Source organism: Gadus macrocephalus, chromosome 6, assembly GCF_031168955.1.
Source record: "Gadus macrocephalus chromosome 6, ASM3116895v1".
Classification (NCBI taxonomy): Eukaryota; Metazoa; Chordata; class Actinopteri; order Gadiformes; family Gadidae; genus Gadus; species Gadus macrocephalus.
The window spans coordinates 11,471,524-11,494,461 of record NC_082387.1 but is presented as its reverse complement, the minus strand read 5'-3'; the positions used below and the strand labels follow the sequence as shown (position 1 = coordinate 11,494,461).

General features: G+C 41.2%; 1 protein-coding gene across 1 annotated transcript; it reads left to right on the top strand.

Annotated features, from left to right (window-relative positions):
• Nucleotides 1-922: 922 nt before the first annotated feature.
• Nucleotides 923-22,791, top strand: si:ch211-225b11.1 (uncharacterized protein LOC561694 homolog). The gene is made up of 13 exons (XM_060054114.1): nucleotides 923-1,563; nucleotides 6,117-6,251; nucleotides 9,428-9,638; nucleotides 10,018-10,150; nucleotides 10,512-10,646; nucleotides 10,814-10,917; nucleotides 11,888-12,012; nucleotides 13,795-13,907; nucleotides 17,540-17,680; nucleotides 18,516-18,615; nucleotides 20,313-20,413; nucleotides 20,818-20,985; nucleotides 21,337-22,791. The coding sequence occupies exons 1-13, from the start codon at nucleotides 1,311-1,313 to the stop codon at nucleotides 21,442-21,444; spliced, it is 1,827 nt and encodes a 608-aa protein (XP_059910097.1). The 5' UTR covers nucleotides 923-1,310; the 3' UTR covers nucleotides 21,445-22,791.
• The last annotated feature ends 147 nt before the right edge of the window (nucleotides 22,792-22,938 follow it).

Here is a 22,938-nt window from a genome sequence, read left to right as displayed (position 1 = left end):
GCCCGAAATGTGACCAAGGAGTCCGAACTGATTAGCATATCTGTTGTATGTATTTGGGATTTGGGAACACTTATAGATATAAAAGGTAGATTTAGGTTTTATATTTAACATTTAATTCATATTTTATATATGAGAAAATCGCATTACAATTTGGAGGGGTGCTTATTTGCTAAATCTGAAAAAATATGCAAAACTCGTGGTCAATCTGGAAGGGAAGCACGTCTTGAGCAGCAACATAGCAGCAAGACGAGCAGCAAGACGTCCCCCCCCAGGCGCATACTTCAAATATACAAACATGTCTTATTTATTTCTCGAGCCTGGGCAAGCATTCCTTATTAGAGGTTGACAGGTAAAGGTTTTCACACCTTGTTGAAGCGTGCCTGCCACCGTAGAAACCGGATCGTAGCATGACTGATGTGATGCCACAACTTGATACACACACGACACTTGTATGTTACATCGGCTATTTCCTCCATATCATTTGTATTATTTTATATTGGGTTTAAGATTGGGTTTTGTGTTTTATTATGAATTGAATGGACGATTAGGAAATGTAGTATTTTTATTTATTTAGCTATAGTAATTCGAAGGTATGTAACCAAACATGACGGACACAGAGACAGAGAGAGAGACAGCAGAGAGAGAGAGAGAGAGAGAGAGAGAGAGAGAGAGAGAGAGAGGAGAGAGAGAGAGAGAGAGAGAGAGAGAGAGAAGGGGGAGAGGGAGAAGGCGGGGATGCGAGAGGAAAAACTAATATTATAATGAAATATTACTTATTATTATATTTACCGTAGGCCTGGTTTCTTGTGATGCTATACAATTATTGATTATGCTTAAACATTGATACATCTGGTCATAATTTGGCATGCACCAAAGTGGGCAGTGGTTGGATTTGAACTTGGTCGTTTTTGTTCCTTTAAGCTTTCCGTACTGTTCAATTTAAAAGGGCAAGCGAGCTACACGAGAGACATTATGTATTGCTTATTACAACGCTGTTACATGTGGGAGTTATGGAAACAGTTGTCAGCGCGGAGCCACTGGAGACACAATAGCAGTAGGCCTATATAACATATCGTTCCTTAATCACTAGTAATGTCTTGCTGGATTTAGGTAGTTGAGATTCACCTTTCTATAGTCGTCGCCGCATCGTGCATCTTCTGAGGTTGTCCAAGACTTGAATAAATGAGGTGAAGCCGGGTCTTATATCATTGGCTAATCGATTGAATCGACCGGCAGTAGTTAATTGAATGCTCCATCAGCTTCTGATATCCCCACTTTCACCTCGTCCCCGCGTATAAATTACAACACAAATGGGTCTCGGAGCTGAAAACACAATATCCAGAGGCAAGGTATCAGCTGCTTCCATCGAAGTGTATCTAGATCAAACAGACGCGCTTCCAGGAACCGACCCCCGGCGGCTGGACAACACCATGCCCGAGAAGGCTGAAGAAGAACGACCCACTTGGGGTCGGAACCTGGAGTTCATCCTGGCGTCGGTGGGCTACGCGGTGGGACTCGGCAACGTGTGGCGGTTCCCCTACCTTTGTTACAGGAGCGGTGGAGGTAAGGTCGCGGTAGCCTAAACAGGCCTAACAATACAACGAGATGCACAGTTCCTAGGATGAAATCAGGGGACATTTTTGAGTTGTTTTTGTTTATATATATAGATATCAGCAAATTCAGATTTAGTCAATTATGGTAGCGTGAATTTAGTGAAGGATTGGGCAGTACATGCTCAATGAATAACTCTTAAGCGTTGGTAAACCTGCCAAAAACATTGACACGTTAATTGATAATCGTATAAAGTTGATAGATGTATTTGCCTATCAGATTGACATGAGAGAAACATGATACCAATTACCGACTGTGTATCAATTAATAATCATGAGAAAGCCTTTTCCCCTGTTCAAAATCTATATATATTTACAGAAATAATCTATTTTTCAATCGTGGGCAGTGGCGGCTGGTGATCAAAAATGTTGGTGGGGCACATATATATAGACAGGGGGTCTGGGGTCTGGGTCTGGGTCTGGGTCGTCGTCGTCGTCGTCGTCCCCCCCATAAAAAAATTGAATTGACTAGATTTGATTTCCTGTATTCTGGTGCATTTTGGGGATGGCCACTACCTATTACCTATTTACCTACTATTCATTCAGATTCATAGCCTACATCCTGACTTGCAGGGCCTGGACAAGCTTACACTGCATACACGGACCTACTTTATGGCCATTCCACCAGCCATTGCTATTTTACCCATTGTTGTTATTTTGATATTGAGACAAATCATGATCACTGTCTTAGTGTCCATTTTTTGTGAGTCTCAATGTCTACTTCAAATGCAGTTAGAAATATGGGACAGTTGCTTCATTTTGTTCCTACAGGCCGAACGACTAAATTAATATGTAACTTACATGCTCCTTTTAAGTGTAACACTGCTTGGGGAGTCCAATTCCTCCACTGAAAAGGGTGGAAAGTGCTTACAACTCTGCTAGTTAGCGATCTATCTATTCTCTACATGTAGTTGTGTTGCGCGAATGCTGCTGAGGGAGATAGCCTATTTGATTGATTCGCTAAATTGTCCAATCATGTGGTGTTAACAGAAAAGAAACGCGATACCATTGGCCTGGGGCGCACACTGGTGCGACCCGAGGGAGAATCCTCTTGCGCCAATGAAAAGCTGTCTCTGCTTGCTAGACAGCAAAAAGTTAGCAAGTTTACATTGACTTCAACGTGGCCGGCGCCCCTGACTTGGAGGAGGTATTTATTTCGAATGACCAATAACTAGCCTAGCACAAATCATTGACGTTCAGACGCATTTAAATGGTTGCTGGCAGTGACAAGTATCTCACACAATTAAACGAGGATAAACGCTATGGATTTTTGTTGATTTATTTTGTATTGATAAAAGTTGTTAATAGTTGGCTAGTCTCGCAAAGCCAGGCCAAACTACAGCAAGTAGAATGAATAGTTGGCTAATCTGGCTGAGCGGAAATGGACAGCGTCTAGCGCTAGGGTCGGATTCCACCGCTAATCCTCCCCTTCCTGTTGCTGGCTTTCCCGTATTGTGCTCCCCCTCAAACTCGGAAACTAGTCAGTATGGCGAGTTTTGAAGAGGACTTTGACGGCGCTGTAAAACTAGCATGTTTGGCTCTTTCCGTCGAAAATTGCAAAGAACTTCAAAAGATTTGCTTACAGAATTTGCTGAGGGAGAAAGATGTTCTTGCACTATAGAGTGGCGAAGTCACGCCCCTTCCGGTAGGGCTCATGGGACCTATGAGATCGAAAAATATGAATGGGTGTCAATGGAGAGAAAATTATTATTTTCTGGTCCCGGTCTTTATATGCCCTGGATTACACATATGTTGTTTGTGGATTTAAAGGATAATTTTTCATGCAAAGAGTTCGACCGTTTATTGTGCAATTGTTCAGATAAAGGCTGTAGAGAAAACACAACGAGAAAGACTACACGGCTCGTATGTGACGTCACGCTCCCTGCGACTGGCGTGGAGAAGACCGACAATCTTCCCATCGGCATAACTGAAACTCTGCACGTGCCCCGATTTATAATGGTTTTCACCTCTTTCGACGGTTTTATCCTCCCCTTGGAAAAAGCGGTGAAGTGGGGCAGAGAGATCGCCATCTCTGTGCCGAGTTCCAAGGGCGGGTGTGGTGACGTATATCATATGCGTCGAGAGCAGCGAAGAGCTGTAGTTCACAAAGCGGCCTCACATAAAACCTAAAATTATAACTTCTTCACGAACATTTTTAGTTTTCTTTGCATGAAAAATTATCATTTAAATCCACAAACAACATATGTGTAATCCAGGGCATATAAAGACTGGGACCAGAAAATAATTATTTTCTCTCCATTGACACCCATTCATATTTTTCGATCTCATAGGTCCCATGAGCCCTACCGGAAGGGGCGTGACTTCGCCACTCTATTTCGGATGGACACCGCTGCTGCTTCCCGGGGTTAGCCCCGCCCTAGACGATTGTGATTGGTTTAAAGAAATAAAAACAGATCAGCCCAGTTTCCCCCCCGGATAGACGGCTTTAAATAGCGTGGTTCCAGACAAATACCTGCTGTAGTTTGGTCTGGCTTTGCGAGACTGGCGCTTGGCAGCTATATTCAAGTGAATATTTCACGGAGGGGCGGCGCCCTCTATTGACCCACCGCCATTCGTGGGAACTATCAATACGCTATTTCTTATGGTCTTGTTTAGTTAAAAATACATGTTTATTATCTCCAAACGTCGATGTCTGTCTGTCTGCCGGCCTGTCGTCTGTCTTTCAATCTGAATTCAGAGAATGAACAATTGTCAGTTCAGTTACCATGGCGACTGCTGCTCAACAAAAATGTACCAATTGTTTCCCACTGCCGACTTCCAAACTCCGACCATTGACAAACGCAGCATGACCCTTCACAGTTTGTGATGTGCTTTGCCCGTGTAGTAAATGCTCTAGTCAATTGATGGTATCGGATAGCAGCATAGACTTGCAGACTCAACGATACCCGGTACTGCATTTTAGGCGGTATCTGAAGCGTTTTACGCTACTGGTGTTGGCATCGGAACAACTCTAAAATCAAACCGGTCCCCGTTCTTTGTTACTAGGATCTATTATGCAATATAAACATCTTAGTTCTATTCTGAGGTTTGCTCATAAGTTCATTAATTGTTGCCTCATCTAAAGTGTAAATTGTGTTTTCTGTGGCTCAGTATCTATGCTTGTCCCCCAGCCTAAATATTAACGATGTCCTCTAGACAAGGCGCCACGATGTCTTTCTACCTTAAGTCCATCAATAACTGAGAGTCGGTTCGGATGGAAGCATCAACATAATTACTAGTTTTGTTACATTTCCAGTTGCTTGCTTCACGGTAGGGACTCATTGCCTCAGGAACCATCCACCTTCTCATTGATTTAATAAAAATGCAATGTCATCAGGATGACTCACCACTACCTGTTAGCGGTGACAAACATTGTGGGTGTGCCTACATCGCAAACACGTGCATAGTAGCAGCTGTTCAGATTGTCATCGTTCATTGAGCGGTTAGCCGTTGAATTATAATGAAACACTGGTTATTACCATAACTATGATAATATTTGATGGGAGTCCTTACATCACTGTCATATATTACACTTAAATCTTGTTTAACGTATAATATATATATTTTAAATGCATTGATAAGCGCAGTCTCCAAAATACATTTGCTTTCTCTATGCAATTATTTTAACCAATAAAAAACGCAATTCTAAACACAATACCATAGAATGCAAATGCTGGATTGGGCTGTTTTAACAAGCACTTGTATATCCGTTCTAGCCTCAGGTTTCAACACATAAATCGCAATGTTTCAAAAAAGTGAGGCTCAAGGTAGTTTCTACCTCAAAAAAGGAAGCTTGCAAAGACTTGCAAAACAAACCCAAAAGAAAACAAGAACATACGTTATATACATTTAATGTTACTCTTTCCTGTATTTACAGAGGCAATTTCCTCTTGCTCATCATGATTCAGCAAATATTCAGACGATGTCTTCCCATGGCACTTCCATTTCCCCTTTCTCTTTTACAATGTTTTTTTTAAATGTGATAATTTAATGCTCATGTTTTAGTGGAAGATTTGGTGTTGGACTTTGATGGGGTTTTTAGATAGTAGTCGTGCTGACAACATCAGGCTGGCTGTAGTACTGGAGAGGGAGCAAGTTGTCTTGCTACTGGAAAGTTGGTGGTTCAGTCCTCGTCGATTTGATACCTGGTGGGAGTGTGGGAATAGGAGGCATTAAGCTGGAAAAGCACGATATACAATATTCACCAGACACTTGTCGAAAGCAACTTTTAAACGAGGGCCATCACACATCTATCTGTGATAAACAACCCAGCTACGAGCAGCTGATAATGTAATTGTGCATGCCACTCATTATATGAGGCCTAAAAGTCACCATACTGTAACTCTGCAAGTCAATGGAAGCGGATAACTTGGAGCACATGCTAACTGAGCCGACTCCTTGGCTCAGTTAGGAGCTCAGTGCACGCACAATTGACCTCATCTTTAACCATGAACTTGTTGCATGCCTTAATACAATGCTTTTGCAATTTCTATCCAACTGTTTCAGGTGCCTTTCTCATTCCATACTTTACCATGCTGCTCTTGTGCGGCATCCCTCTTCTGTTCATGGAGTTTGCTATTGGACAGTACACACGCCTTGGCCCTGTGCATGCCCTGGCTAAAATATGCCCCCTGCTTAAAGGTGAGTCACCTCAAATGCAAAGCCTCCTTACACGTCACAATCTGTACATTTAGTTTCATAGTCAATTGATGTTCAAAACAATAAAATAACCAATGGGCTTTTTGGATATTGATTAAAAAAAAGAAGGCTGTTTGTGGTATTCTACCTGTTCAAATATAGGGTTATCACTAGTCACTCCCTTCTCACCACCTGATTAGAAACAATACCAAGCTGAAACTATCGGTAAAGGTGTTTAACACGGTCGACAATATTTGCTTGGATAAATATTTAACCATACATGCAACCAGTGTCCAAAAAACCTAGAACTACTAGTAGAGTGGTGTACTTGTATCTGCCAGAGAGGAATATCTATCAGGAATTAACATTGGACCATACATAAAACATTAGTTATATATTGTATCTAAATGCAGTATTGGCAGAAACACAATTCCATTTTTGATTGTCTGCCCCACCATTTCTATGCAGAATATAACAACAATAGCACTCTTTTGACAATAAATCCCATACAAACATACCATAAAACCATAATCTCCAGGCAGATATTGTTGGTTATCGTTGTATTAAGCATCAACATTATATAAACAAAAATGGAATGTGTGAATGTTAATTACATTAAATGGAGACATGCTTTATCTGGCATACAAAAAAAAAATCCAAAACCCCAATGGAAACTAGGCGGAAAGAGTGTGTAGTTTAAAATGTGACGCAGCTTTTACTTCTTTGCCACCTACAGAGTTTGTTATGATCGTTCAAAAAAGCCATGTTATTTCCCATGGACATTTGACCGAGGGAACAGGGAGCCTAGGAGGCTGGATTTATTCTTCATAGGTCTATTTCACAGGACTTTGATATGTTCCTTCTTTTTTTCAAAGGTCGGAATAAATGAATGTTTTATGAACAATGTTTGTTTACTTATGTTTGGTTTTCATCAAATGAAAAATGCATTACTTTCAAAAGATCAGTTGATGGCTGAGAACCTGTTGGAAAGTTGTTGGTAGAATCATTACTTATTTCGCCTAGGCATGTTTATATACGTTTAGATCAGAAATTGAGCGTTGTGAACTCACAACTCTCTGTTGTCATTGTTAAATGGAAGCATAGTTAATCCAAAAGTCCCTATACAATGATACTCTTTTACCAACAACGCCATCACTGTAGGGCGTGAGTCATGCACACACCCCATGAGTATAGAACCAAATTACGCACAGTCATGCACAGTCAGATGGTCAGATATGATCTACTTTCCCAACCTAACAAGAACACAGCCATCAACATGTACCCCCTTATCCCCATTCTAAATTGATGTGGCTTTCTATCTGGTGCTAACAAACCATTTTTCTCCATAGTTGTTTCTCCTTTGAGACAGAGATATTCTACCCGGTCAAAACGTATTGGTTCCGTCCCTTGATTAATCCAATCATTTGTGCCTGGTTAATTCTCTGTGCTAGCAAATGGACAAAAGCAGGTAGTTATTTCAGAATATTTTTTTTAAATGTATTGTGACCATGCATTATACATGTTGAAGGCTTATAATTGTATCACATGATTATTACTTGTAACAAAATGCATTTTTTGCCTTTAATTCATGAAAAGTGTTGAATTTGGAAGGTTGTGGTCATATGGCCATCTGATGTTCTCATTGAAGCCTGTTTTTACAAATTGGAAAAGATGACAATGCAAACCAAATATATTGATACTAAAGGTAATATTATGTAGGTCCTCAATACGTTACCTGTGAATAATCATGAACCATAACACACTTCAGAGACTCTGATTACAGTGGATGACACTTTGGTTGTTTAGTTATGGTTATGTAGATGTAAAATCCCCTGTGGAATAGTGATTTTTCAGGCTGCTAATTACTAGACCGGAACGAAGGTGTCTAATCCTCTAATGGCACCCCATATATCCCATCATATGTTGTCATAGCAGCCATGATCAAAACCTCAACCTCCAAACTTTATTTTTACTTTGTCTCACAGTAGCCAAATGTCTAGTAATTCACATACCATTTAAAGTAGTCAAGAATTCTACCTTAGCTACCTTGTAGCTCTGTCTACGTTGTTTGAAAAAATATGTTTCAACGCAAGCTTATTTACCCCTCAGACACTAAGGCCAATTAGAATGCTTGACTACAGGCAGGAATCCACTGCTTTAGTTGCTAAGCTGCTACCCCTGTCTAAACTAAACTAACTGGCTCTTTAGCTGGGTCCAAAAGAACAAACTGTTGGACAGAAAAAAACAAACAAAAACCATTACGCCACCTACAGTGTCTGGCTGCTCCGCATATTGGATCGACTCAATGTGAACAACGCAGTGATCACAAAGGGCAGTGAGCCTGTCGCGGCCTGTGGACAGTTGGTTCTGGCTAATCTTGGAGCTCAGGGATGGGTTTAGTTAGGGGCGCGATCATTATGCTATCGTAGAGCTTGTTTTCCACTTACTCCTTCCTCTCTAAATCCAACAGCGTAGGGCCCAATGGAGCGGGGCATTCCTGCCTTTCACTATTCAACATGAAAATATTTTGATAGCAGGGCCACATTTTCGGGATACTTAACAATCGGTGTGCTTTGTTTTCATCTAGGAATTGGGTCAAAAGCTGACTCAAGGTCATGCCTAATGGATAAACAACGTTTGAAATTATTCCAAAATCACAATGGTTGTTTTTTTGGAATGTTAACAAATTTGATTTATTGATTGCCGTTGGGATGTCAATTGAATTTTGTAAGACCAAAGGATGCTTCCAAAATAAAATATCTACCCTAACTTTAAGGACAAGCAGGAAAACTCTTGAGCTTGAACTTGAAAGCGGCTATGTAGCATAATGTACTTTGTAACCTTTTTTTCATTCTCAAACCTATACTATAATATTTAACAGACTTGTGAAATAACTTCTTAAATTCCTTATCATTCATACTCAATTACTTTAGATAAATTATTGATGACATCATATTCATCGTAATGACTCAGCATTTACTCAAAACGCTCACCCTAAATGACCTAACTGTAGTTCCTGAGATGAAAGATATTGCGTAACCTTTTTCCCAAGCCAGGTAAAACATGATGTGTCCATGAACAGCTCATTTGTGCCAAATTACCATATATTGTGCAATAAACAAATTACGTGCATGGAAACTTACCAGGCTTCCCTCCCCCCTCCTCGTTCCAATTTACAGGTGTGGGTGTGGCCACCACCGTCATATCCTTCTTGATGTGTACATACTACAACGTCATCATTACCTGGGCATTGTATTACTTCCTCAACTCCTTCTGGACAACCCTGCCCTGGCAGTCCTGCAACAATAGCTGGAATGCTGTTGAAAACTGCTCAAGTGGTCTCACTGGCAACGCCTCTAACCTGCAGTCAGCCAGCCAGCAGTTCTTTGAGTAAGGAATGGGTCTTGTCATGTTTGTCCAATGTTTTGTTCGGCTGTTAAATGTCACTGAACTGATATTTGGTATTCCTCCCCCAAAGGATGGGGTTGTGGTTAGGGTGTTTGACAAAAAGCCCAAAAGTAGAGAGTTCAAACCCCAAAGACCGCAGCCTACAGGCTTCTATGTGTAAGACACCTTACTGCCATCTGCTCAGTCATGGATTAAACAAAACACCAATTAAATCTGTCGGTTTGGATGTCTGCTAAATAGCTTGATTACAATTCCACTACAAAATATAAGCAGGATCAAACCTACGTTATTTTCTCGGTAGATTGGTCTTTAAAAACGCTATGAACAATTTCGGCATTTTCATACATGTTATGTCTCTCAGTCGGAAGCTTCTGGAGAAGACGGATGGCATCGAGGAGGCCGGTGGTGTCCGCTGGGAGCTGTTTGGCCTGCTCCTTGTGGCCTGGGCCATCGTCTATCTGTGCATCTTCAAGGGCGTCAAGTCTACCGGCAAGGTCAGAGCCCCTTCTCCATCAATCTAGGACTAGATACTCAATGTTTATTACATACGATTTCATGTGAATAACAGTGTGTTTGTTCTGTCATTATTATTATCATAATAATAATTATTCATAATGTGTACTATTATTATGATATCCATATTATTACGAATAATAATGACACAATTATTAGTATTTACCGTTACTGTTATTATTGTGGTAATATTTCTTACGATTATTTACTCTTATTTGGACAGTGTTCATACTTTCTTCCCACATTGCTCTTCAAAAGCTTAGAAAAAAGTATTTTGGCTAATGCTAATAGAGAACAATGCACACGCGTGACAGCTGTTTCCCCTTTGTTGGTGCCGAGCAGGTGGTGTACTTCACAGCACTGTTCCCGTACTTTGTGCTGTTCGCCTTGTTAATAAACAACGTGCAACTCCCTGGAGCAGTCAATGGCATTATCTACTTCCTGACCCCTGTCTGGGGAAAGCTGTTGGAAGTCCAGGTGAGGTGATCGATCTGTTGAACTCGTTTTGAGCCTCTTTAGTATCATCTTTCTTTGAGTAGTTGTAAGTGGTGCCCTAGCATGTGATGCTGTAGTCTACAGCAATGACATCCTTGGGCCCCATGACAGCATCATAAAACGGCTGACCTTCCATGTCCTTGCGACAGGTGTGGGTGAATGCCGCGGCCCAGGTGTTTAACTCCATCGGTATTGGATTTGGCTCCATGATCTCGTTGGCTAGTTACAACAAGTTCAACAACAACATCCTCCGGTATGTTGAATATCAGGGCCCAGAGTGATGCTGCTATCCATTTTGATGGTAGGCTGGTACGAACGACCTGCTTCAGCGAGAACGTGACGTATTTCCCTTGCTCCAGCCTTCCAGTTTGCTATTTGTGTCCGACGAGTTTAAGAAGAAAACTATTTTGGAAAAAATAAATAATCCAGTGTATAATGGTTGCCAGCCTTTACAGAAACATTAACATTGCAAGCCTTTTACATTGCAATAATATTTTGCAATTTTCGCCAATTTTTATTTCAACAAGTGCTGTCGTGTTTCTGTCGAGCCACGAGGGGTAGTAGCGGGCTAGTCATCATTAGCAACATAGCCTCTTTGGCAAACCAGCTTGAAAACACATACATTTACATTGAATTTCACGCAAAGCAAGACCTTAAATTGGTGACCGGATTAAAGCAGCAATGAAATCAAGTGTGTAAGAGGATTTAAAATCGACATTACAACCCCCAACGTGGTACAAATACAAAGAAAATACAGCTCGATCCCCATTGACTATGGGCGCAGCCATCTTGTTTGCTAGTTGTACAGATCTGCTCGCTCTACTTTGAAAGCGACGAGATACTACGACCGAAAGGGGGCGTGCCTCAGTGAAATGCCGCAAGAAAGCTGGGAGATTGGCGACTTTACCACTTCGTACATCCAAATGGATAGCAGCATAAACATAGCGGTTTGGTATGTGGACGGTTTTTTGGGGACTTTTACTTCCCGAAAAAACGAGTTTGACTTCTAGTCAATCGTATGTCGCCAAATCTATGTTTGAAAGACAAATGAGAGTTTAAATGTGTTTTATCGCCAGTTTTATTTTCACAAACAAAGGAATTTTTCATGGTGTGTTTGTGATATAGTCAAGAAAAAATGTATCACGAAGATCCAAAAATAATCGATATTACATGTAAATAATTTCCAACCGTGTTTCTTTTTCTTTCTTAATTCCTTCCTATAGGGACACTCTAATCGTTGCGCTCACTAATTCGGCAACGAGTATACTAGCTGGATTTGTGATATTTTCCGCCATCGGCTACATGGCTCACGTCCATAACCTTCCGGTGGATGACATTGCTACAGATGGTGAGTGTGAAGAGAGAGAGTAAGGGTGCACTCACACTCGGCCATCTAGCCGTGGCCGTGGCCGTTTTCACACCTAACCGTGCCAAATCTGCCAGTGTGAGTGTGGCCGTTCTGGCCAGGCCAGGCCAACTTGGCCACTTGGGAGAGGTGTGCTGCTACGGTACGGGCCGCCACGTCACAGATGCTAATGAGCCGACACGCGCACACGCACGGCTACGCAACCTGAGCTGGATGACGTATAGTCCATGCGACGACCATGGACATAATAAACGCGACGAGCCTTCTTTCCCATTAAACGGTAAACATGGCGTCAAGCGGTTCAACTGTTGGTTCACGTTGGTCCCATAGAGAAGTCGAGTGTCTGTGGGCAGACGATGCTATTCAGGCACAGTTGGTGAAGAACTGTGTTCTCTGTGTTGTTGTCCATTGTTGTTAAACCTCTGACTGGCGGCAGACTTTATTATGGTCCATGCAGTGGACGCTTGGTGATGACGTGTTACGACGTGATGACGTATGTAAAAGAGCCTACCGTGGCCAGGCCACAGTTGCGACGGCCATCGGCCACGGCCAGATGGCCTAGTGTGAGTGCAGGCCATAGAACAATGGGGCCAGTTGTGAAAACGGCCAACAGCCACGGCCAGATTTCCTAGTGTGAGTGCACCCTAAGCCAGTTGTTGTGAAAGGTGTGTACTCTTGCTTGGATCCCTCTCAATAGCAGGTTCTTTGTTGGCATTATATAGGCTCTGTCTCTCTGTTGGGATGGGTTTCACCAGCTAGTGTCCATAGCTTAAACTGTAGCTACAACTCAAGGCACTAGATGCTGCTAATGGGAAACTGACAGGTTTGAGTAACTGTTTTCATTAAAGATTAAGTACTACACTACACTGGAGACGGAACAAGAGCTAGTAAAGCATCCATTCCAACTGAAAGAAAAACAAACGTAACCAGATATTTGTTTGAAAATAGAAACCTATGTGAGGCTGACAGGACATTAGAACCCCCCCAAAAAATAACAAATGGATTTGTTCCGAGTAGAACCAGAATACTTTATATTGCTCAAAGTGTTAATTTTCATCAGTAAAACAAGATCAACCATCAAAAAGTGTGTTGTGCCTGTGTTTATCTGTTTCGAATGGCATCAAGGCACCCACTGTTTAAACCCTTGACCAAAGAAAATGCTATTTAGCCCTGTGAAGATGCGTGAGCAGGGCGCAAGGATGCAAATGAAAGAACAAGAATGTATTATTAACAAGGTCTGGGTGTCAACTGCATGCTTCTTTTGTCCTGCTCAAGGCCTTATGATTAACTGCACCCACTAATTATTGATCAGCAGAAGAGCTTATTTTCCGCTTCGTCTCAGTGTAACATTCCTGGCTTTCTTTGTGTACGTCATTTTGGTTGGATGGTTTAGCATTTCTTTATTCTGCGGGTTCAACACCTCCGCTCTGGTAACCGTTCTCTGGTGTGATCTCTCCTTTAGAGCAAGGGGTTGGGTTTAACTATGTCTAACAGAATTCTATGTGTCTCAGTCTCTGTGTCTGTGGCTCCCTTTAACTGTGACTGAAACTGTATCTGCATCTGGGTCTTAGCTGCTTTGTTTAGAGCCTGGGTTTGTAACTGTGTCTGTGCTGTGTATCCTGGCCCTAGCCTGGGGTTTGTTTGTTGAGGCCCCAACATGTAGTTTTTAACTCTGTTTGTCCTGTGTTTCTAGACCCTGGTGTGGTTTTTTTGAGTCAAGGCCCTGACCTTTGGTTTTTATCGGCGTCTGTCCTGTGTTTCTAGGGCCTGGCCTGGTGTTTGTGGTGTACCCAGAAGTCTTCTCCACCATGCCGGTACCCCAGTTATGGGCTGCACTCTTCTTCCTGATGCTGCTTTGTCTCGGACTTGATAGCCAGGTTTGTGTGTGTAGCTCAGTGGATCCCAACCTTTTGGGGCCATTTCTCCCAAGTTGTGGTTAAAGTTGTTTGCACGTGCAAATCATTAAAGTGTCACTTTGATTCAGCCCAAAATCAAACACTTTTTGAGAAAGATATTGTTTCTGGCTGAGGGTTCTTGGAAGAAGGGGGGCAGTGTTGTGCCTGAACGCGTTCATTGAACGATAGTTCATGAACTCGTTCATATTTTCGGCGAACGTGAACTGAACGTACTGTATTACTGCCTGATGAACGTTACTGTGAACTCGTTCATTCTGGTGTCTGTGAACGGCACGCACACTCGGTTTAACTTCGTTCAATTGGGGGGTTATTTGTTTATCAAAACGGCGGATGCGCGTGCAGAATGATTTGTTTGACCGGTTGCCATGGTTATCTCCGTGTGTTTCATTTGCAGTTGCGGCGTTGTCAGCTTACTGTTACATTAAACTGCAATCAGAAAATGCGGTTATATGCTATAGACCCTATAGTGTCTGTGGTGTAAAGGCTGGGACGAATTAAAAAATATAAATACACTTTATGTTGAAAGTATAGACCGTCCCGATTCCCATTGAAACGAATGGCGCGGTGATTATTCTTCAGAACGAGATCTGTTAAATAGTGAAAAATGAATCAAACTGTAATCAGACAACACGGTTATATGCTATGGACCCTAGAGTGTCTGTGGTATAAAGGCTGAGACGAATTTCGAATTATAAATATGTACAATCCATAACGTTATCTCCCGCTGGCTCATAGCTCAGCGGACTAGAATACCTCCTAGAATCATTGCTTGTTGGCCGGAAACGTAAATGGGGGCTGTTTACGCTTGGTTGTAGTCTTTTCGCTCGGTTCTCCGACTCAACAGTAGGGCTAGAACCGAGCGAAAAGACTACAACCAAATTTGAACTACAACCAAACTAGTTCCCTTTCCGCTTCCGGCCAACGAAGCAATGAGTCTTCCAACAGAAATCAATGGGATTTACAAAATGCGCTAAATGTACAATACATTTTCGCTACGATGCTTGATTCAACCACTCTATATCATCCTAGACGAATCACGAAGTGGGCTCGATGTTCAAAATACCGGAAAAAAATAATAGCTCACACGGCAACATATTGAAAAAAAGAACTATGAACTAGTTCATTTTTTGGAACTGTGAACTTAGTTCAAATCTTTGAATTATGAACGTTGAACTGAACTAGTTCATTTTAAAATTTGTGAACTGAACTTTGAACTAGTTCACGTAGAAAGTGAACTATCCCAACACTGAAGGGGGGGAGGTTATCCTCATTGTCTCGACCCCTGGCAACTTTAAGATACCTTTTTAGTAGCCTTGTGTTGTCATGTGTGAGCATTTAAATGAGCGATGTTGTATATGATATGCGCCACACACAGTGGCGTTATCCTACAGTGTCCGAGACAAGGAAGCAGAAGCATCTCTCAGATGCTTATGACACATCCAGACACACCGTGGCGGGATACTATAATCGTCCGAGATGCTTAACCCCCTCTAGGAGGGCACCGTCAACAACCGCTGCCCAGCTGACGTCGAAGAGTATACTAACAGGCCCTTTGACGTCACGAAAGGAACCCCAACTGTTTCGGAGTAGTGTGGAACGTTTACAAACTGGTCAGCAGAGACTGGCAAAAACAAAGGATATTCATATGTGGCAGATAAATGGCAGGGTTTCCCACAGCACTTTACAGCTTAGGCCGCCGCCTAAGCAACACACGGCTGCCGCCTAACTACGTCGTCAAAAAAACCCGGGAAAAACGATGTTCTTGTTTCAGTGGTTATTGTGACAATGTTGTTTAGCACTTTACTTTTAAATATTTGTATCGTTAAAATTGCACAACCTCTTTCACTGTTCTTGTTTCCGTTATTTTGCCAATGTTGTTTGCAAACCCCACCACCTTAACTAACATTTGATGCCGCAAACCCTGAATGGTAAATGAAATGCATTTACAGTATATAGCGCTTTTCCAACCAGCGGCCACTCAAAGCACTTTGCAATTATTGCCTAACATTCACCCATTCATACAAACATCCCAGCATGGAAAAACACAAAGAGTCTTCTGTGCCACCAGTATGTAATAATATTTAGGCTTGGGACCAAGGCAGAATCACCCAGAGAGATTCAGATATAGACAAAGCATCTATTTGGTTTGTTCAGGGACAGATTGGCCTGAAGAATCTGCCCAGTTTTCTTCAGGGCTTTGATTACATGATATGTGAATGGCAAATGCACGAGAGTGTCTTATACAAAGGTAGAGAATCTTCAGACAAGGATATTGATAAATTAGATGATGATACATAGCAATAATCCCTGAATAACAAACATGATGGTAGTCATGTTTGTTTCATAGTGGGAGGACTCCAGTAGCAAACCGTGACTCTTATACCATGGCCCTCTGACCCCCTTTCCCCATCGTGATAAAAGACCACCAGTTTAGCTTACTGTGTCCTCTCTATAGTACTGCAAAAGGTACCTCTGATAATTCCAACTAAGTGAAAGAAAGAACAAATACGCTAGTCCAGCCATAGCAATGCAACGAGCAAACAGTACAGAGAGAGTGAGAGTTATCATCAAAACTACAAACAGATATCTCTTAAGCAAAATGCAAATCCTCCTGTGTTACGTGTTTTAAGCACATAAGCTGCCCCTACATAGCCACAAGAAAGCAGTCTGTTGAGAGCCCCGGGGAAAGCCCCGGGGCTAGAATAGGCTCTGCTGTTTGTCGCTCACACACGTGTTCAACACAATATCCCCTCCTTTTGCTTCATAGTTACCATACCGAAATACTTTAACACCTGACACATAATCACATCATCACACAAACTTTGTGTGCACTTCATACTTTTATATCCTTATATATAGACAACGGCCTGGGGTGCAGAGCGTGTGACAGGGTATCGCGATAGTTGATGGGTATCACGATAGTTGATGGAGTTGAAATGGCTTTCGAAAGGTTTGGTTTTCTGAACCAATTTTAGCCCATGTGTGAGTCTCTGTTATTAATTCCAACTTTTTATTAAGAGTTAACCTATTTGTTTCTGTAGATAACAAATCAGAAACAATGTCCTCCTCACCAGCGATTACGTTACTCGCGGCGGCTGGCAACGTGAAGTAAACCAAGGCACGCCCATAAGCCTATACCCAGTTTATTGGATTCGTGTCCCTCACAGCGGGCAGAACATGTCACGTAGCTGGCGATAACGAAGCCCGACCATTAAGAGGAAAGATATGATTCGTAAATTTGACTGAAACTAGTCTCATTGAATTACTATTACTCGACCTCTGTGAAAGATAGTTGGCCAACCAATCACAGAGCTGCATAGCATTTCCCCCCCCAGTCAAAAGCATTCTGATGCTGACAAAGGGGCTTATATAAGACTTTATATATAGGGCATATATATATCTAATATCTCAACCACTTAAAAAACATATTTTTACATTGATACAAAAAGAAGAAGCAGTGGTTGAGGCGGAAAAGTACGTTTTGGAATATACTTCCTCAGACTATTTTTATTTTTATTTGCGCTGGTGAATTTTTAATCAATCTTTTCCATATGATAACCATCCCTCTCCATGTCCCTGCCCCTGTCTTGCAGTTCTCCATGGCGGAGGTGGCCGTCACCTACGTCGTGGATGAGTTTGGGGTCAAGGTGCTGCGCATCTTCAAGAGGAGGGAGCTGCTGGTGCTGGCCGTCTGCTCGGCGTGCTTTCTCTTCGGCATCCCCCACATTACCAGGGTGAGCTGAAGGACAGGCCCCCTCGCCTCCTCTTTACTTCATATTCTCCAGAGCTATGGGGCCTATTCACCTAGAGGCCATCATGGTTCTATCTTAGTTCTAAACACATTCATCTGCACAGACCTATACAGTATACATAGAGCCGCGTTGACTACTTCAAACTGTTGCTGCGATACGACAACGTCGCCGCCATGTTCGCGAGGCTGTAAGACTGGCCTGTGAACAGGTGAGCAGCGTTTTTCCTGATTAAAAAGCACTTTATCCACTTTATCTGAAAATTAAAATTAATATAAAAACTTCTGTGCTCCACCGATTTAGTCAGTGATTTAGTTTTTATATTAATTTTAAATCCTATTATATATATTTTATTTTAAATAAAATAAATACTATATATCTTACTCGCTGATCCCAAATTAATGAAGTAGGAATACGAATAGAAGTTGGTTGAGATTTGTAACTGTAAATCCACAAAAGATGCCCTTAACTTGTTGGTAAATGAGCCAAAGACCAATGCGGCATTATCTCATTATATATTTATTAAAGTAGAACCGTAACCCGTGTTATGAGAGCACCTTTGTTTGACTTGCCATGACGCATGTGTGAAAAGGAGCTATCGTGGGAGCTAGCTCACCTTAGCTTTCGATGGATTGTGTATCATTCGCATTCGGATGTGTTTGTCTCTATAACGATGGAATATTAGGAACTTCCGTTGTTGTTGTTTATGTTGTTGTTAGTTTTTGCCAACTGTTGGTGTGGATTTATAATTGCCCCTTGAAACAAATAAGGAGCTCTGCCATTCTTTCTCCCACGTCTTCTCTCACTGTGTCTTTCTCAGGGGGGCATCTATGTGTTTCAGCTCATGGATCACTACACTGCCGTGGTCTCCCTGATGTTCCTAGCCTTCTTTGAAGTGTTGGCAGTCTGCTGGATCTTTGGTACTACACATTCGTTCATTCTCATCATTTTTCTCACTCTCTCTCGCTCAAATGCTCTCCAATTCTTTTTTTTTTTTGGTTGGGTTAATTTCTTTATGTAAAGTTGAAGTTAATAACAGGAAGTCCCACATCTGAGCTAAAATTGGTTCAGAAAACCAAAGCTTTTGAAATGCGTTCAAACTCCACTAACTATCACGATAACTGTGGATGACAGTATAAGCAAGGAGCAAAAGCTTTACTGTTGGTGTTTGATTTGTCTTCTGTCACGCGTTGTGAAGCCCCATGCCGTTGTCTATATATATATATAGGTCTTTATATATGTCTATACATTCTACTGAAGTGCACACACAGCTTGTGGGATGATGATGATGATGATTTCTCAGAAGGATTTGCATTTCGCTAAAGAGATGGCTTATTTTAGTTTTGGTGATAACTCTCACGCTCTCCGTGCTGTTGTCTCATTGAGAAACCTCAAGACCTAGGGAAAAGAACAGTTTGTGAGTCTAGAGGGCTGTGGCCGGATGCTCCGGTGACGTCTAGCAGATGGCAGCATCGTGAACTGTAGCCTATTGTGATTTTCCGCGCTTTCCTAAGGCATCGTGTGAGGAAGAGATACTTTGCAGTAAGGGGAGGTGGCAGCCAATTACGCAACCCCCCACCTCCTGCTGCTTCCTGATATCAACAATAGCAATAGCCTCCCCTCAATGTACACCCTCTAAAAGTGCTTTGTTTTTGGCCGCTGACATGATCACATTGTTGTGTCAGACTCATCATCCTAATGGAATTGAATCCTACAGAGAAACATAACTTTTCTCTTTTGTCCAAACAAATCTGCTTATAACACTCCTAATAACAATCTGAGTTAGTCAGGGGCAAAACAAACACTTTCAGAGGACAGACATTGACAGGCCGCCACTGGTCCCTAGGAAATGGCTGAAGCTGACTCTAGAGTTATCCTTTGAAGACTTGCTTGTAGAACTGTTACTATAATTAGAAACGGCTCAACTCCTCATATGTTTGTTTGTCTATCTTTTTATGGGTGTACAACTTTAGTTGTCATGTGTACTGCATGGTATAGCCCAATGCCTCCCAACCTTAGATTTCTGGCGTACAACTAAATTGTTATCAAGACCTTCAATGGACCACCTCATATGCCAACGGTACATATTTATGAATACACATGCAGCGGCTGAGCAAATAGTGCCCTCATCTAATCTATACAGAATTATTACTGTAAGAAAGGCCATGGCCAGATGGAAACAGTTGAAGGAAATCCCAGCAACGCTGCTCATGCCCTGAGTAGGTTTATTTAGCAAAGAAAAAAATGAAGACAAAACATTGATGGAAAACATTACAATGGAAAACATATGATGGGACTTACAAAGCGACAGTATTTTTTTTAATAATAGCAAGCCATAATATTATATTTGCTGAACAAAACGAATTATATATGTATACATTTTATATACATTTAAAGAATAGAATCCACCTGCAGTACACTCATAAACCACCAGTGTTTAGCGTAACACAGGTTGAAAAACTCTGGTGTAGCCATTCAGGATCTCTCTCGCTCTGTCTCTATCTCCTCTTTTTTTTAGTTCTTGTTAATTTATTTATTAATAAACTGTACGTTTTTTTTTTATATACAAATGTTATTATTTCAAAGCATTTTGTTAATAAGTATGTTTTTGTTCCAGGGGTGGGTCGAATCTCAAAAATGATAAGGACAATGCTTGGGAAAGAACCCAACCTCTTTTTCCGTCTAAATTGGATGGTGGCCACCCCCCTCCTGGTGCTGGTGAGTCATTTATTAGCTCCTTCACGATTTATATGAGTTCAGATTTCATAGATTAACGAGAGATTATATCTTATCATCAATATTGATGGTATACTAATGAAAGGAACATAGGGTGGCCAGGTCAGGTTTGGGTGTCAGACACCTAGCCAAAAGGTTATTGGCTCAAACCCCAGAATCAGCAGTATAACCTGTTGGCCTCCCTGAGCACGAAGCCTTACCCCTACCTCCTCAATAATGTCTCAAGTTCAGGTGGTTTATTGTCCCTGAATGGGAAAATGTTTTGCAGCCAGGGTCACAGTACAGAAACAAAGCACACACAGCACGACAACAAGAAGACCTTCACTATAAGCTGCTGTGAATCAAAGCAACGTCATGCCTCAATAATAAAAACAACGCTATCGCAGGTCATCCTGGTGTCCAGCATCGCGCAGTACAGCCCAGCACACTACGGAAAGTACGTGTTCCCTGCCTGGGCGAACGTGGTGGGCTGGGGGATCTCCCTGCTCTCCATCGTGTGCATCCCCCTGGGAGCTCTGCAGGAGATCTGGAGGAACGAGGGCACCTTGCTTCAGGTAACCACCGCACCAATGCCCACTCTCTCCGCAACACCTGCTTCTACCACCGCACAGAGATATGGGACCGGCCTTGTCCCGTTTTCCTTTGTCATCGCGTGACTTGCAGTCATTTTTGAGTTTCTCGTCTTTTCAAACAGTGGGAACTGTTTGAAAAGGCTTGTGGGAACAAGCTTAACCCTGACGTTGAACCTATAATATTGGTTATCATATATGTCAGCAGTCTACCCTGTGTGTGTGTGTGTGTGTGTGTGTGTGTGTGTGTGTGTGTGTGTGTGTGTGTGTGTGTGTGTGTGTGTGTGTGTTATGTTTGTATACTTGTTTCTGAAACCTCCATTTAACATTCCGCAGAGAATAAAACATGCATTAAAGCCAACCATAGACCTGGATGCTGAAGATGACCACCCAGAGGAGAAGAAATTAAAGTTCCCATTGATAACCATCAAAAGCCATGATTGATTTGACACTGGTGAACCAAGCTGTGCTGGGTTAGTTTTGCATCACACATAGTTTTAATATGTTCGTCAACTGGCATCCATATGCAGAGAGCTCAATTTACATAATTTGTTTTTAGGTTAAGGGTCATTTGGTTTTAGGTTTCTATGGGAGTAATGTTAACTTTTTGGTAGGATTCTTATTTTCATTAGCAAAATATATTGAATGCCATTTGTGTTTATATATATAATATATATAAGCTAATTGTAACTTTTTGAACTTTTTCTCATGCCGTTTTGACTACCAAGTGGCCCTTTAACAGATTCATTAGGTCAAGGCTAAGCCTACTGAGTCGTCTTTTATGATTCTTTTGTACTGGGCATTTCACCACAAGGTTGAATTTTAGCCAATTAGGGAACCTTTTATCTTGTGCCATGACGTTGAATTGGCCTAACAGGCAGGTAATCCAGGAGATTGCCCCCTCTGCTTTTTTATTCATTTGTTTTGCACCTTCCCATGATCCATGACCTAGATCTGCTCCGTATCTTCCAGGGTTCTTGAAGAGAGATAAGCACTGAATATTGTTTTAAATACTCAGATCTGTATTTGCAAAGGTCAAACAATGTCTCTAAAATGTGTTATACCAAAGAAATTAAGTTAAAAAATGTATATCGGGTTCGGAATTATGGAATAACATTTGGATCACTGTACTACTGCCGCTAGATTATGTTATGGATAAACCATGAAATGATAAGCCTTATGGCCATTTACTCTGTTGTACTATGGCACAACATGATAAATAAGTCTTTCTTTAGAGCAAATTATAATTATGTTAAATATTATAAGCAAGCCTTTTCTTTTCACTGTTTTACATTTTTGAAAAACCTACGTTTGCTGCTTAGGAGTTTATATTCACTTAAGTGCCTTAATTCTAGAATATTGATCTTTTCATACATACCTGAATGACAATATTTAGTAAATATTTAATAAAATATGATGGAATATTGCATGTGTTTTACGTGTTTGATTTTGATTTTCGTAATCAAAATGGATTTTGGAGATTTGAATGGGTCTAATGAACATGTTTACTAAGTTACTTTACAAAAGAGGTTTGTTTTTTTACTATTTTACTATACATAAAATAAGCTGTTTTAAATTTCATGTCCTTATTATGTGAGCATAATAAGAGACAATTATGGAATTCACATGTTAAGATTCTGCAAGCTGCTGTAACTAAGTAATAAAAATAATAATTATATATATTTGTGTATATGTGTATGTATATGTATGTGTATGTATACATATATAATATATATATATACATATGTATAGTACTGAATATCTTACTATTAAAGCTTTTTTAATAGTCAATGTGTGTAATTTTTTTAACGAGTCCTACCCATCCAAATAGTTATTTGTAATCAGGACATAGGAAGTTGGTTCTCTTCTATCATGGACCTATTAAAGTCTAATAGGTCCATGATTAAAGTCTTCTATACCATATTGCACTGCCATGTT

Bases quoted from the DNA above. Each gene is read 5' to 3' on its own strand.
- si:ch211-225b11.1 (XM_060054114.1), top strand. From the start codon at position 1,311: ATGGGTCTCGGAGCTGAAAACACAATATCCAGAGGCAAGGTATCAGCT. The intron at 1,564-6,116 runs GTAAGGTCGCGG...CAACTGTTTCAG, and splicing joins TTGTTACAGGAGCGGTGGAG to GTGCCTTTCTCATTCCATAC. The intron at 18,616-20,312 runs GTACTACACATT...TTTTTGTTCCAG, and splicing joins GGCAGTCTGCTGGATCTTTG to GGGTGGGTCGAATCTCAAAA.